The sequence below is a fragment of the Myripristis murdjan genome, chromosome 17, assembly GCF_902150065.1.
Source record: "Myripristis murdjan chromosome 17, fMyrMur1.1, whole genome shotgun sequence".
NCBI lineage: Eukaryota > Metazoa > Chordata > Actinopteri > Holocentriformes > Holocentridae > Myripristis > Myripristis murdjan.
This window is the reverse complement of record NC_043996.1, coordinates 20,922,595-20,938,632: the sequence shown is the minus strand read 5'-3', so window position 1 is coordinate 20,938,632 and position 16,038 is coordinate 20,922,595. Positions and strand designations below refer to the sequence as shown.

At 41.0% G+C, this 16,038-nt stretch overlaps 2 protein-coding genes across 3 annotated transcripts in view; one reads left to right on the top strand and one right to left on the bottom strand.

Moving 5' to 3' along the window:
- The window catches only part of LOC115374693 (phosphatase and actin regulator 1-like), a 56,984-nt gene extending 51,608 nt beyond the window's left edge, over positions 1-5,376 (bottom strand). Inside the window, exon 1 of one of the 2 annotated variants that reach the window (XM_030073746.1) lies at positions 5,155-5,376. In XM_030073746.1, the coding sequence (XP_029929606.1) occupies positions 5,155-5,266 (112 nt within the window). In that variant the 5' untranslated portion in view covers positions 5,267-5,376. The remainder of the gene's footprint in view (positions 1-5,154) is intronic. The other variant, XM_030073748.1, reaches the window with a different exon arrangement.
- A 793-nt stretch (positions 5,377-6,169) lies between these two features.
- Positions 6,170-14,173, top strand: LOC115374694 (NAD-dependent protein deacylase sirtuin-5, mitochondrial-like). Its single transcript, XM_030073752.1, has 9 exons — positions 6,170-6,286; positions 7,552-7,647; positions 8,107-8,240; positions 8,758-8,983; positions 9,301-9,388; positions 9,523-9,576; positions 10,244-10,367; positions 10,539-10,654; positions 13,065-14,173. Exons 2-9 carry the CDS (start codon positions 7,557-7,559, stop codon positions 13,135-13,137), a joined length of 906 nt encoding a protein of 301 aa, XP_029929612.1. The 5' UTR covers positions 6,170-6,286; positions 7,552-7,556; the 3' UTR covers positions 13,138-14,173.
- Positions 14,174-16,038: the final 1,865 nt, after the last annotated feature.

Here is a 16,038-nt window from a genome sequence, read left to right as displayed (position 1 = left end):
CAGCACAAAATATCTCCACATATATGTAGTGTCAGAAGGGCTTTAGTTTGGTCCAGCCTGCTCAGCACTCGTGTGAGCTTGTGTGACACACTGTAATTCCTCAGGAAGACCCAGTCGGCAGATAGAGCTCTGCGGCAGAAATGTGCTCTGTCCCGCCATCCGTCTGGTTTGTATCGATTGTACTCTCCAGGACAACAGTGATTACACAGGGATTGCAAAACAGAACGGGAAGGAGGGAGCAAGGCACAAAGACATGGGGGGCGAATGAGCAGCCCTCAGCATTTTTTTTTAATTTTCTAATATCGCTTAAACTCAGAGCAACATAGTGCAAGAGTTGTATGATGATTTGTGTGTCTGTTTGTATTTGTACATGTGGATATCGTGTGTGCACATATGCCTCTATGTGCATATTTACATGTATGTACATGTATACTTACATCCAATTTGTATGCACATTTGACTACTAATATATGCCATATGCATATAAATAGCCATTTGTCCAGGGGCTATGGGAAGTAGCATATATTTCCTATCCTCTAACAACTGCAATGCAGCCATGTCTGGACTCCAGCTTTGTCAATTTGCATTCAGGCCAAGTATCATGGTGGAGCTTGAGCCATTAATGTCCCTGCACCTAAACACAGCATCCAGCTGTTCAACACAATTAACTTTCGTACAGTAGGTGTACTGTGACCTCTGTTCCATATGACAGGGCAGACCTAAAAAGACCTGAGTCTGTAAGGACAAGCTGCACTGTGAGTCTGAGCTGCAGAATTCATCAAAAAATCATAACAAAGAATATCAAAACTGATTAGAGCCATTCCAAATCATGAAATTCCCCAGTTTTAGCATTGCCCACAGCTGATAAAGAAATGGAAACACGCTGAAATTCATATTGCTCACACAATATTCAATAAAAGATTCTGTGCAGCATCAATGAAAAATCTCTGAGACATTCAGTATGCCACTTTAACTTTAATCTCAAAGGAGATTGTACAGGCAGACAAGAGAGACTCATTCAGCACTGTCTGAGACAGACTACATTCTCAATAAAACACGACTGTAACTGAACTCAACAACATCAGCCTAAAGCTCCAATTACTCTGACACTACAATAGGCCTGGAGAGGTCACAGCAGTCAGTTAAAGCCAGCCAAGCTTTTGTATTCGCTCTCTCTTTCTCTCCATCTTTTACACACACACACACACACACACACACACACACACAAGCACAAATCTCTCTCATCTGACCATCTGACCTTGTATATCAAGCCAATGTCCACAATTCTCACAGGGATTTAAGACTAGAAGTTGTTTTACGCATTAAACAAAGCACAGATACAACATGGACATCCAGTGCTTTTAAGAATATAAATAGACATTGAAATGAAGGCTGTCAGTAGCAGAGAACGAAACTGGGAAAGAGGAGAAAGGAGTGGAATGGAGATAAAAGAAAGGATACAGAGAGATGAGTAAATAGGTTAAGTGAATTGTGTGAGTGAAGATGTTAAAAACCAAAAGATGATTTTCTGTTTGGCAGGGAGATGTAGAGGAGAATCAAAGGAGGTAGCTAATGTAAGTGGGAGAGGTTGGCATGAGTCTGCAGATAGGAAGCAGATGGGGCTGTAGTTGAGCTGCTGTGCCTGAATGATGACCAAATAAAAACAAGCAGACAACCTCCTTCGCTGAGACCAATGCTGTGTCAGCAAGCAACACACACACAGCACACTGATGCAGGGCTGATATGCATGCACACACACACATGCACATCGACATGTGCTCACAAATACACATTGTCACACCTCTGCATTTTGCCTCCAAAATCCCTACATGGGATGCTTTGGATAAACAGTCATGATTATAGTGCCGCAACACTGTAATCCCTCAGCAGCTTGTCCAGATGATACTGTGTGTGTGTGTGTGTGTGTGTGTGTGCGCACGCACATGCGTGTGTGCACGTGTAGAGTCACTGGTGTTGACCTGATATGCTGAGGTTTCCCAATTGTCACTGATGACTGAAATCACACCCATGGAGTGGGTGAAGCCTGAATCTTAACCTATGCCCTGTTGTTGTGTCACTTGGTCTCAAGGCTGAAGACACAATGGCAGCTCAGTAGCTGTGTCCAACAGCAAACCATCACCATCACATTGTTATGTCTGAACACAGCGTGACTATGTGCAGGGCCATTTATTTGTCAGAGAATTAAATTAGTTGAGACACTAAACAGGCTACTGCCACAGAGCAATGCTTCATACGTGAGCTCTGATTCCATTATACAGCAACTGTTATCACTCAATTTGCATGGTACAGCCATGTCTCTGCAAAAGTCAGACTTGCTCCAGGCACTAAAACCCCATAGAGACAGTCATCCATGTATGGACCATTTATGCTAGCATTAGAGAACAAAGAAAAGTAAGTGTTGGTTAAACACTGAACAGCTGAGGCAGTTGTAAACCATTAGCTCTGTTCCAAAAAAATCATGCAGACAACTCAGCACATACCAAAAATGTTAAATAATGTTACTGAGCCTCTGTAAAACTCCACGTCAGTGTTTTGATAACTGGACTGCATCAAATAAGGCACATTTCCTGGTTTCTTGAAGTGGCAGTTCATTGATGAAAGACTGAACATGGTCATAAAAGTTCAGTTGGCTCTGAAATAAGTGGGTCTTTTCTGAAACATTCTTTGCATGACAGATGATAGCTAAATGCTTTTTGCAATCTGTGATATCTAGCAGAGACAGATTTGATGTTATGTAGAACATAATACGGTTTTATGAACTAACAAGTAAACATTTCTACATAACAAAGAGACACCAAAGCCATTATCAGCTCCTGGACTACACTAAGATAATTGCTCAGTTCTTGTTTCACTTCCTTAGCAGTCCTGGTCATTTATCATTATCGAGCACCTTGGCACACAGCCACAGGACTTTTGGTTTCCTTGGCAATAAGCAAGCTAAATCCTGCTAGACTTCTTCAGGTGGAAGTGAGTCAACAGAGCTGTTGTTGAACAAGTCCTTACACCCCCGTTCCTTCTATCCTCATGCTTTGTATTGACTTGGTGTGGAACGAGAAAAGAAAAAGGGAACAAAGGACAAGTACCAGAGTCCTGGCCCTAACAAGAACCTGCCCTCCATAGGCCATAGGGTCATTAGTATGAGCAGAGTGACCAGGAACTATATTACCTGAGGCTTTATTTGAGTTAAGTGAACCAGGGGCTTTATATACACCCTTTATTTATCCAGGAAAAGCCAACAGAGCACACTTGCCCTTTTACAGCAACATCCTGCTTCACATTCACTGTTATACAAATGTACACATGGGAACAGCTCACTGGAGCTACGCCCATAAAGTGCCTTGCTCAAGCGTACATCGACAGCAGATCCTAAGGGAGAAGCGCGCCTTATTTATTCAGTTTCTGCGGCGTCATTCTTTCAGCCATTTGGGGGTTTCAAACTGATGACCTATTGGCCACAACCCTGTGTTGCTAACCTCTAGTGACCTGTCTCAGAATGACACAAACTCTGTGTACCGTGTCCTACTGAAATTTTGGGGTAACACTCACACACAGGTGCACACACACTCCCCCTACTTAATCTCTCACACAAGGTGAAAGCTGTCTCATTAAAATAAAGGAGAATGCTTATTTTGCATGTCTCTAATCTTGGTTTTAAGGTTACAGCAGGTTACTTTTGTGCCACAGCGCACCTAATAGGATTTCTGTAGAAAATCTGAATGGCTGCTTGGTCCATGCTCTTAACATTGATAAAACAAAAAGAACTAATGCAATAGGACAATGCTATCAAAGGATAGCCTAAAAAACAAACAATTCTCTAAAAATAAATTGTAAAACATTTCCCCCCACCTAATCCACATGTCTCTGATACCTAGGTAATGCCTGCCCTGAAGCCAAAAACCTTTAGGTGTGGTATTCACCCAGACCCCACTGTTGTTACCTCTAGTTGTGGAAGAGTGTGAGTCAAGCAAGTTCAGATGCTAGGGGTATCTAATAAAATTGTACATATTTTTGACACTAACCTCAATATTTTCTATATGGCTTTAAGTGAAAAAAAAAAAAATAATAAAAAAAAAATACATTGGATTTGTGATGTCATTCTAGCACAGACACACAGATATACTCAAAAATCATTCCAACAACACACTACAGTAGAAGAGGCTATTAGTAGCAAGAGCAAGTGTTGATTGTCACAGTGAAAACAAACAAACAAACAAAAAAATAAATAAAGATAATATCAGTGATTATTCATGAAAATGATTTGCACATAAAGGGTGAGCTGTACCAAAAAATCCTGCCACAGTGTATCCAACTGGCTGCACCCTGTGTGTCTTTGCACTAAGCCTAATTACACTGTAGTGCAAAAGATTTGAATCATGTTGACTCAGCCAGAATAAAATGCCAAGTCACCATGGTAACAAGGGATGCAACACGCTTTGTAAAGGAAGATGGAGACGTATGGACTATACACCGCCAACAGGCATCGTCGCAGACCTATTCCAGCTGCTCCAAAACCCCCTTAGTGATTAAACTAACAAGATGTAGAGCAAACTGAACTGGCTGTATCTCGCCAGATTCAATGCACTGCAACGTACTACTTTCCAAAGCATGGCCACAACAGGTCACGTTGAAGCTGCTTCATATTATGTAACAGCATTGAATTACCAGTGGTAGCAGTTACCGGGCGCTGGCGAAATCAAACTTCACAAATGAACGGACTATCGCATGCCGCTCCTAATACTTGCAATAAAAATGCTGTTTGATGTGTTAACTCCCCCTGTGCTGATGCACTGAAAAATTTGTGAGTAAGCACCAATATCAGTCCACAAAGTTGCACAACATTTCTCTTAGGCTATACCATCACCACCCCCCCTGCTAAAAAAAAAAACAACAACTATGCTGTAGTAATCCATTAATAAATTCTGGAGGGATACTAAACAAATCTCACAGTAAAACTACAGCCTGTAAGTGCCTATAAGAATATTATAGGGATATTATGAGAGCCCAATTTTTGTGCGGGTTAAACAGGCACGTTGCCTGCCTTTGAAAACATCAACCCACACTGTCCACCCACATGACGAGAGCTGGAAAAAAGGTTATAAGGAGAAGATTTGAAAACGGGATGGATGCGCCTACCTGTCTTCAGGTTGAAGGAGATGCGGGCTTCGACCAGATATGGGGTATCGCTCTTGGACCGTAGTCTTCTAATCGGTCGGCGGTCTGTTTTGTAGTCTGGAGTGTTCGCCATCAATTTGAACCAGTGTCCAGTGGTGACTGCTGGCCGACTGGGGCAGACGCAAAGCCTCGGCCACTCACTGGGAGGTATTGATGGGGAGGAAGAGGAGGAGAGGAGGAGGAAGAGGAGGGAGCTGAGAGAGAGAGAGAGAGAGAGAGAGAGAGAGAGAGAGAGAGAGAGAGAGAGAGAGAGAGCGTTGGTGGCCCTAACAAGAAACAATCCTTGAATAAAATTAGAACCATTATTGAATATGAGTCATAGGAATATAGTGATACAGTTGGTAGATTATTTAAGGGGATACATGGTCACCGCACTGAGTCCACGTGTCTATATAACTGTCTTCATGTTATATGGTTACTATAAGAGCCAGTAAATAAATAGATTAAAAACGACAAGGTCACGAGTAACTCACGGATAACACACAGTAGACGTATACTGAGTCCCTGTGGGCATATTATAAGAACATCAGAATAATTTATCGCCAGCCCTGTAGCTATATCTTCCAACATTCTACAGGGAAAAAAATGAGAATGAAATGATGACGTGACGAAAAACAGTCAACCAAAAAAAAAAAAAAAAAAAAAAAAAAAAAAATCTTATTCTTATTATATGTCAAAGGTATATCTGTTAGAAATGTAAGTGTAAAAAGACGGCAGTATCTGAAAGCCATCTGTAACATTAGAATATAGACAGTTAAGCTACAGTCAGGCCTAACGATGCGCTACAAAGCCTGATGAGAAAATAATAATTTTCTATTTGTGGGTCGATGCAATGAAAGAAAAGGGAAGCTAGTGAGAAAATGAATGAACAGCGGCTGAATAAATGAGTCATCCTAAGGTGACAGAATGCAGTCCACCAGCAGATGGCTCTCCTAAACTACTTTTTTTCCTCTCCCCACTCAAGTTTGCATTTTAGAGCAACTTTTGCGACAGGGTAGTTTATTTACGGCCATTGTGATTAATTGCTGTGATAGAAGTAAACAAGTAAACTGCGCCTGCAGGCTCTCGGAAAGCAGCAATACCAACAAGCGAGGTAAGCGTGACCAAGTTATTAAGGCAGTTAACTGTGAAGATGACCATATAGTAGTCAGTATAATTTTTTATAGATGAAGATAATGTGTTGTGAGCGAGCACTGCCCCAGTTCCTGTTGCTGTGTTGGAGACCAAACAAACTTTTTGCTCGGCGTTAGTTCACAACAAATTCCCAATCAAAGTAGTTAGCGAGCTTCTCATACATAATGCATGGCAGTAAATGTCAGTATATTAACTTTCATCTTTGCATTCAGCCGGTTACCCTGCCTGTAAACGTAATGCAAAATCAATGCAAGCCACAATACGTGCAGCGCTAAAAAAATAACTTAAATTCCTCCTTCACCTACCAACAGCATAAGCTAGTGCATATAGTACCAAACATAGGCGACAGGAAATCACTATTTGAGTCAGTTTTATGGACTGTAAAAGGTTTTAACCTGTGAATTAATTTACCTGACTTTATTTTTTTTTCGAGAGCTTGTCTTGTAAAACCTGTTTGGACACATCTGCTCTTCCCGGTTGTCGTTCAAGTTTTGACTGCGGGGTGCGGCCAATTTAAAATTGTCTCCTCATGTTTTCATAGATAGTTGGTTGAAGCGAGTGAAATACACACACACACACACACACACACACACACACACACACACACACACACACACACACACACTGTTGACGACGCGTTACGACGTTGTTTAAAGAGTCGCTGTAGCTGCTGTCCAAGTTTATGTTTAAAACTTATTTTAAAATTTAACCGACGTCGACTAACGGTTAGCTTGGCGCTGTTATCTGCTGCTTCAGTTTTGTTCACAGGGAAGGCTAACCTTGTGATTTTCAACAATATTAACGCTCTGAAAGACTTCCATTCATTCATATTCATTTAGGGAGGCTGACTAGACTTAGTTCAATGAATGCATTTCTGGCAAACAGTATTTTAAAAGCGTTTTGGGTCGTTTTTGCTCATTTCCACACATGCTCAGAGAGACTCACCGACAATGATGTTCCACTTCAATACTGATGGAGACAACCCCCTCACATGTACCTTTTTATTATTTCTATGAGTTAAAAAGCTATGATAATGCAGACACACCCCACTAATGATGGTAATAATGCTCTAGTTATAATGCATATGAGAAAAATCGTAATCTCACATAACCTGAGAATGGTTGATTAATGAGTAAACCTGCTATGACTATAAACTATGACTGCACAGTAATTTTTGCAGGGTGTAGTCTGCTCCAGTTTTACATGTTCCTCTTGTCTCTTTAGTGACAATGCTCCTTCGAAATCGAGCTGCTGTTGCACTTGGTCTTCGCCTGTGCTCTACCCATGTCACAAAAGGGCCTGTTGTGGAAGCCAGCTCAGGTAAAAGTAAACTTTTTAGGTTTTTGTATGATGTGTTAGTGCTTTCTTCTGTTTTGGTTTCTAGTCATTGGCTAATTTTTTGAGGCAGGCCAGTCACAACAGAGGTTTTTGCTGATCACCAAAACTGTATATAAAACTTTGTTGTTGTTGTTTGTGTGTTTGTTTTGTCAGTTTCAGTATCATGTGAAGTTGCAAATGCTGTTTCAACCCTGATAAGAGTGAAAATTCATAGGGAAGCATTGAGTCATTGGCATTTGGGGAATTTTTTTTCATGAATGAAAATCCCACACTGCAGTATATCAATTTGTATTCTAGTGACTTGTAAGGTAGAGAGAATCAGTAATGTTCATGATCAATATCTGCCTATAATTGCTTTGTCTGCTCTTGATATATTTTACCGGATAAATGAGTGAATATTGAGCACTTAATGTGGTGCTGATTTTTGATTTGCTTTCCCAGACATGTCTGAGTTCCGGAAAGTCTTTTCCAAAGCCAAGCATATAGCAATCATCACAGGGGCAGGAGTGAGCGCGGAAAGTGGAGTGCCTACCTTCAGGGGAGCTGGCGGGAACTGGAGGAAATGGCAGACTCAAGTAATTTCCGAACTCGCACACACACACACAAACATACGCACACCCATATCTTCCATGGCTACATTTTTTTCTCCTTCTCTTGAGGTCAAAGTTTTTCCTTTGGTCTATGTTCCAGCTGTGCTTCAGAGTTGTGGAGTGGGTGTATCATATGTTTACATAATACATCTTCACAGTATCCGTGGATTTATCTCAGCAACCACTGCCAGCAAAGAGAGAAATAGTGTTTCTTGCATAATCAGGGTTCTTTTCAGGGGCCACGGCAGCTTAATCTACTGTACACACCGTAGCAAAGATTTACCTTCAGGAAGATTCAAAAGAGGTCTTAAATGCAAAAACTGTAATCTCCCTTCAACATTTTCTTATTCATACCAGCTAAAGTAACACAATACTGCCTTTTATTCTCTGTCTAATTCTTGCCTCTGAATCCCACCTTTTTAAAGTGCTGCAACTTAGCCTTTGAGCTCTGCCCCAGAAATGGTAACCTAGTCTGCCCCTGCCCATGCGAATGTGTCCCCAGGACCTGGCCACTCCAGAGGCCTTCTCTCGCAACCCGTCTCGGGTCTGGGAGTTCTACCATTACAGAAGAGAGCTGGCATTGAGCAAAAAGCCAAACGCAGCCCATCTGGCTATAGCCGAATGTGAGGCCCGGCTGAGGAAGCAGGGACGTTCAGTAGTCGTCATCACCCAGACCATAGATGACTTGCACCGACAGGCCGGGTCCAAACACGTGCTCAAGATCCATGGTGAGAGGCAGGCTTGGGCCACGCCTAGAAACAACCACTGTGTGTTGGACTGAAAGAGAGCTACAGTTGGATAAAATTATCACTATCACAATCATTTCAGAATGATGGGAAGGTTGGATGGCAAAGTTAAAATATTTTTGAAACTACCATTGAACTGATCTGGTTGCTAAGGGCTTGCTTTAATAATTCCCTAGTTAATTGTTATAGCATAGAGCTGACATTGTTAGCAAAATCTGTTGAGAGGGAGATGGCACTGCTACTTATAAGGATCTAAATGGTAAACAGCTGTGCTTTCTCTTCTGTGTGTGTAACTACAGGCAGTCTGATGGAGACGCGCTGTGTGAGTTGTGGACATGTGACCACGAACAGGCGAAGCCCCATATGTGCCTCCCTAAAGGGCAAAGGGTAAGGGGTAGCACTCCACGCATTGATGAACACAAAGACCAATGCACTTGTAGTCTAATCTCTCCCTTTGAACCACTACATGGGTAAAGTGCCATGTATTGTAACCCACTGAAGTTTGCTCCCTCTATATACAGTTCACCTGACCTAGAGACTGCTGATGCCCAGATACCTGTGGATAAACTGCCCAGGTGGGATTGCTTTTATGTTATATTAATAATACTGAGATGTTACTGTGAGATTGCAAAGCATTAAGTACAGTCCACACTGCTTCATCAGTTTTCTTGCAGTTTAGTAATTCAAACATTACCTGATGGTTTGTGCAATGCTCTCAGTTCCCAGTGTTAGTGTAAGTGCTTCCACTTGGAGGCAGTGAAGCACTATGTGTATCTCAACTCTCCTCTTAGATTTCTAGTTTGTGCCAGCTGCTAGAAAATAGAGCCAAAGTGTTGCATGTTGAAGTTGTATTGACTCAAGTTCAGTTGTGCACATTATGAAACCCAGCACTTCCAATGCTTACAAGTGACCTATTCTTACAGAAACATTGAATTTATTTATATTTTTATTTGATAGGGACTGAACACATTAATGAACATCAGTATAAAATATAAGATGTTAACATGCCAGAGGTAGCAAGAATACTAACTTACATCCGTGCTCCCTAGGCATATAACAACAACAACAAAAAAAAGCAATAGTAAAGTGTGCACTAGTGATTATGATTTGATTAATCACTGTGATGACCATCCCACTGGGTCTTAATTAGTCTGATCACTGGTCTTTACATGTTTGGACTGATGTGACACAGTTAATCTTTGTGTTTTTGTTCCTTTCGTCCTCTGGTGCTGCCATTTGTAGGTGTCAGGAGAGTGACTGCAGAGGTCTGCTCAGACCCAATGTAGTGTTTTTTGGAGAGACTCTGGACTCTCATGTCCTGACTAAAGTGGAAAAAGAGCTGGATACTTGTGATCTTTGTCTGGTGGTGAGTTGGCCACAAGGTTACTGCAGCTCATGCCATATTTAAACACTTGGCATGCATGATGCAATCTTTGTCTCGAATATGTTAAAAACAGGCCCTGAATATGTATATAAAATACTATACAGTCGATCTCACAGGAAAACAATGTCTCCCCCTCCCCCTGTCTTCATACAGGTGGGCACATCTTCAATTGTGTACCCAGCAGCCATGTTTGGCCCGCAGGTTGCATCTAGAGGCGTCCCTGTGGCAGAGTTCAATACAGTAACGACCCCAAAAACAGAATACTTTACGTAAGTCAAACAGTAGACCGCATACATACTCATTTTTTAATTTTTATATTATTATTATTATAGGCATTAGTTAATGATTAACTCATCATGACCAAATCAGTTGTATACATTTGCAATGGACTTATTAAGTCTTGTTTGAACATTAGAAGTAATTATAATGCCCTATAAAAGTAATTGTAATGGTTTATGAAATTAGTATGAGGGCACACTCATGTCAGGTGAAACCAGACCTGGGGTCAATGATCCTGCCAGATCCGTTGATTAGTTCATTATTAACCAATGGCTTATAATAGACTTAAAATTGATGAATGATATAAAACCATTATTCTAAAAAAAAAAATATATATATATATAAAATATTTGTTAAGTTATGGCTCATAAATTACTTGAACAGATCATTACTGTGTTACTTGTGAAATCAGCATGACAGCATACTGTAGTGACGCAAAACCAGAGCTGGGGTCAGTGACCCAACATGACATGTATGATTGTGGTGTTCAGTGGCACCCGTCACAACTTTTAGGTGGGCCACATGTGCCCCCCCAGGTCCTCACAATAATCTGTACTGTGTATCTGCTGTGTATTTACTGTTTGAACCGTAGACTGTATAAAACTCTTTTATACAATTTACAGTACAGGCCAAAAGTTTGGACACACCTTCTCATTCAATGCGTTTTCTTTATTTTCATGACTATTTACATTGTAGATTCTCACCGAAGGAATCAAAACTATGAATGAACACATGTGGAGTTATGTACTTAACAAAAAAAGGTGAAATAACTGAAAACATGTTTTATATTCTAGTTTCTTCAAAATAGCCACCCTTTGCTCTGATTACTGCTTTGCACACTCTTGGCATTCTCTCGATGAGCTTCAAGAGGTAGTCACCTGAAATGGTTTTCCAACAGTCTTGAAGGAGTTCCCAGAGGTGTTTAGCACTTGTTGGCCCCTTTGCCTTCACTCTGCGGTCCAGCTCACCCCAAACCATCTGGATTGGGTTCAGGTCCGGTGACTGTGGAGGCCAGGTCATCTGCCGCAGCACTCCATCACTCTCCTTCTTGGTCATATAGCCCTTACACAGCCTGGAGGTGTGTTTGGGGTCATTGTCCTGTTGAAAAATAAATGATGGTCCAACGAAACGCAAACCAGATGGGATGGCATGTCGCTGCAGGATGCTGTGGTAGCCATGCTGGTTCAGTGTGCCTTCAATTTTGAATAAATCCCCAACAGTGTCACCAGCAAAACGCCCCCACACCATCACACCTCCTCCTCCATGCTTCACAGTGGGAACCAGGCATGTGGAATCCATCCGTTCACCTTTTCTGCGTCTCACAAAGACACGGCGGTTGGAACCAAAGATCTCAAATTTGGACTCATCAGACCAAAGCACAGATTTCCACTGGTCTAATGTCCATTCCTTGTGTTTCTTGGCCCAAACAAATCTCTTCTGCTTGTTGCCTCTCCTTAGCAGTGGTTTCCTAGCAGCTATTTGACCATGAAGGCCTGATTGGTGCCGTCTCCTCTTAACAGTTGTTCTAGAGATGGGTCTGCTGCTAGAACTCTGTGTGGCATTTATCTGGTCTCTGATCTGAGCTGCTGTTAACTTGCGATTTCTGAGGCTGGTGACTCGGATGAACTTGTCCTCAGAAGCAGAGGTGACTCTTGGTCTTCCTTTCCTGGGTCGGTCCTCATGTGTGCCAGTTTTGTTGTAGCGCTTGATGGTTTTTGCGACTCCACTTGGGGACACATTTAAAGTTTTTGCAATTTTCCGGACTGACTGACCTTCATTTCTTAAAGTAATGATGGCCACTCGTTTTTCTTTAGTTTGCTGATTGGTTCTTGCCATAAAATGAATTTTAACAGTTGTCCAATAGGGCTGTCGGCTGTGTAGTAACCTGACTTCTGCACAACACAACTGATGGTCCCAACCCCATTGATAAAGCAAGAAATTCCACTAATTAACCCTGATAAGGCACACCTGTGAAGTGAAAACCATTTCAGGTGACTACCTCTTGAAGCTCATCGAGAGAATGCCAAGAGTGTGCAAAGCAGTAATCAGAGCAAAGGGTGGCTATTTTGAAGAAACTAGAATATAAAACATGTTTTCAGTTATTTCACCTTTTTTTAAGTATATAATTCCACATGTGTTCATTCATAGTTTTGATTCCTTCAGTGAGTATCTACAATGTAAATAGTCATGAAAATAAAGAAAACGCATTGAATGAGAAGGTGTGTCCAAACTTTTGGCCTGTACTGTATGTACAATTTACTCATGTTCAACAAAAATTCTGACCTTCAGAGTGTGTGTGTGTGTGTGCGTGTGTGTGTGTGTGTGTGCGCGTGTGTGTGTGTGTGTGTGTGTGTGTGTGTACGTGTACGTGTACGTGTACGTGTACATGATGTTGCACAGGTACCACTTCCACGGCCCATGTGGAACTACACTGCCTCTGGCTTTGGCACGACACGAGACAGAGATAATTTAAGAGCCAAGGGACTGACTATATTGACAGTAACCAGAGGGCTCCTTTACAGCATAATGCAATCTGAGGCTGTTAGATTTTATCACAATGTTTTCTTATTCCAAATTGCATGCCTTAAGACACTTCACCTCTGAGGGCTTGATAGACGTAGAGACATATTGTATAAAATTAAACTTTTTGAGAGATTGAGATGGATTTCTCACTTGTGGAATTATATGTACTGACTAAACTGGAAATAGGATTGTATGTTTGAATGTGTTGCTGGAATTCTGAGCAGGGACTAAAATATGCAGCTTGAATTAAGAAAGGGAATGCACTACTATGTATTTCATTGCATAGGAAAGTATGTCTTTAGATTATAGGCTACTGCTTTACATATCGTGCTAATGATACTCATAAGGGATTGTTTAATTCTGATAAAAACTCTCAAGATTATATGGTACAACAAAACAACATATATCATTCCTAATGCCAGTGGAGAGTACTTTTCTGCTCTTTCTCAACTGAATGAACCAATGTACAGTTCAAAACTAGTGCCTTTCAAACTGTTTACACAACCTTGACCAAATACTCGCTTGAAACCTCAAATACATAGCAACCAATGTTACAGAGATTTAGCCAAGTGTACAGAGTTTGCTGTTGACCAAGGACAGAGAGGCTAGAGAGAGGGAAACCGCTGGCTTTTGCACCGTATCCTGATTCAGCATTATTCCCCTCTTGTGCTCTTTCACTCTGTTTATCATGATGTCATTATGGTTACATGTCATGAATTATCTGTTATACATTTAATGCATTTTTTAAACAAATGTAAATGTCAGTTTTCTGAAAAAATGATTTTTTTACTCAATCAATGTTGCTGGAAACTGTTTAAGAAATATAATTAATCAAATGATATTTAATAACATGATTATATGTCTAATTTTTACAACTTGTTTCTTTCTCTAGCATCTCGCACATTTTCTCAGAATGCAGTACTAAATAAAAAAACACTGCTATTGCAATTCTCCAGAATGTAATACAACATTAAAACACTAAAAAAAATATGTATATATACTGTTTTTTGTTTTATTATTTGCATTGAAATTGCAGTCATTTAGCATTATGCTGAGCCAGTGTGCAAAGTTCTGCATGTGTCCAAAGTGAGCAGTAGATGCCAGTATGTGGCTTTGTAGCTCAGCTGCAGCGTCTGCGTTAACACATTACTCTGCTCTGAGAGGGACACAGAAAACAGCCTCGCTGTTGCTCAGATTCTTGGTATGCATGAGCGAGAGGAAACGCAGACTTAAGTGCCCCCAGGCCATCAGTTCAATGCGGTGTGAACTAGTTGTCGTTATGGCTTAGCCAAGCTGAGGAACAGTTTCAGCCTAAATCATAATGCTGTGGAAAATGGAAAGAGTATGGAGTGGAAAGCAGCCAAATGACACAAGGTGGCCCCTTATTATTCCAGCTGATCTCTCACATGGTCCCTGTCAAATGTATACATTGTTGTTGTATTGACTTCTCTGCTTTGTTTTTCTGTTGCCAAAAATTCTAGTTTGTTTTTTATTTATTTAATGCTTTTGTAGAAATGACTCATCACAGGTAGATTTTTCTGGATTCTGTTTCTTTGGGGGATGAGTCAAGTCCAGAGGCTGGGATCCAGCTGCGGCTCCATCTGTCCTCCTCAGATATGGAAGCTGTGACTGCTGATAGGAGTGAGGCAAGACAAGGACAGGAGCTCTCCCCAACAGTGTTCCCATTCTGTGACTGACTGGCCCAACCTGATCAGGGCATTTGGTGATAATAAGAGAAAAGGGCTCAGAGTTGTTCAGATTCACTGTGGAAGGTTAGCTCCATTAGACAAACGGTGTTACGATGTAATGAAAACCATAAAGGGGTGATGACTGTGTGTGTGTAAGAAAGAAAAAACAGTGCTGGGGTGCACACACGGGTATGTAATTCATCTTTGCTATCTCAGGGGAGTCACACAGAGCTAGTTCATTTCATGCTCACCATTATGTCAGCAGCTCTCATTATTAATTTTGGGCCACACAGCTTAGCAGTACAAAAAAGAAACACAATAAACCAACACAACGCAGTCACGCTGCAAAACAATCTCCATCCAAGTCATTTAGTCTCAGTCAGTCTAATGCTGTTTCAGATTTTTTAGGAATGTCTGGTAACAAATAAAATATACTGTATGGGCAAAAGTATTGGGACACAGCTCTTAATCACTGAATTGAGGTTTTTCATTCACTTCCATTGCCACAGGTGTATAGAATCAAGCATCTAGCCATGCAGTCTTTACAGCAGTCTTTGGGATGAACTAGAATGGAGATTGCGAGCCAGACCCTCTCGTCTAACGTCAGTGTCTGACCTCACAAATGCTCCTGTGGATAAATGGGTAAAAATTCCCACAGACACACTAGCTTTTGTAGCTGCAAAGAAGGGACCTACTTCATATTAATGCCTCTGGATTTAGAACGGGAGTTCAGAAAAGCTCCTGTAGGTGTAGGTGGTCCAATACTTTTGTCCATATAGTGTATGCTGAAACAAGGGAGAACAAGGCAGACCAGCCCTAAGGCATTAAAAAAAAAAAAAAAACTTGCCGCTTGATTCAAGTGTCAAATTATCTCTGTGTCAATGCTGGTAGCAATTTAATGAAAACTGATTGATTAATTTTGCATATTTTGTGATGAACTTATGAACTGACCATAGGTTGCAGTGAGGCAAACACATAATGTTACACATAAGTGGATGTTTTTTGTTTGTTTGTTTGTTTGTTTGTTTGTTTTCATTTGAAGTTTGGAATGTGAAATGTCTAGAAATTTAGGTTTGTTGTAATAAGCCCAACCCACTTTGATTAATGATTACCAAATTGTATGCATCACTGAGTCATGACACTAGATGATGCAAACTGCCTTG

Excerpts from the sequence above, each read along its gene's own strand:
- LOC115374694 (XM_030073752.1), top strand. The coding sequence starts at position 7,557 with ATGCTCCTTCGAAATCGAGCTGCTGTTGCACTTGGTCTTCGCCTGTGC. Across the intron at positions 9,389-9,522 it reads GCCTCCCTAAAGGGCAAAGG|TTCACCTGACCTAGAGACTG; the intron begins GTAAGGGGTAGC and ends CTCTATATACAG. Across the intron at positions 10,655-13,064 it reads CCAAAAACAGAATACTTTAC|GTACCACTTCCACGGCCCAT; the intron begins GTAAGTCAAACA and ends GATGTTGCACAG.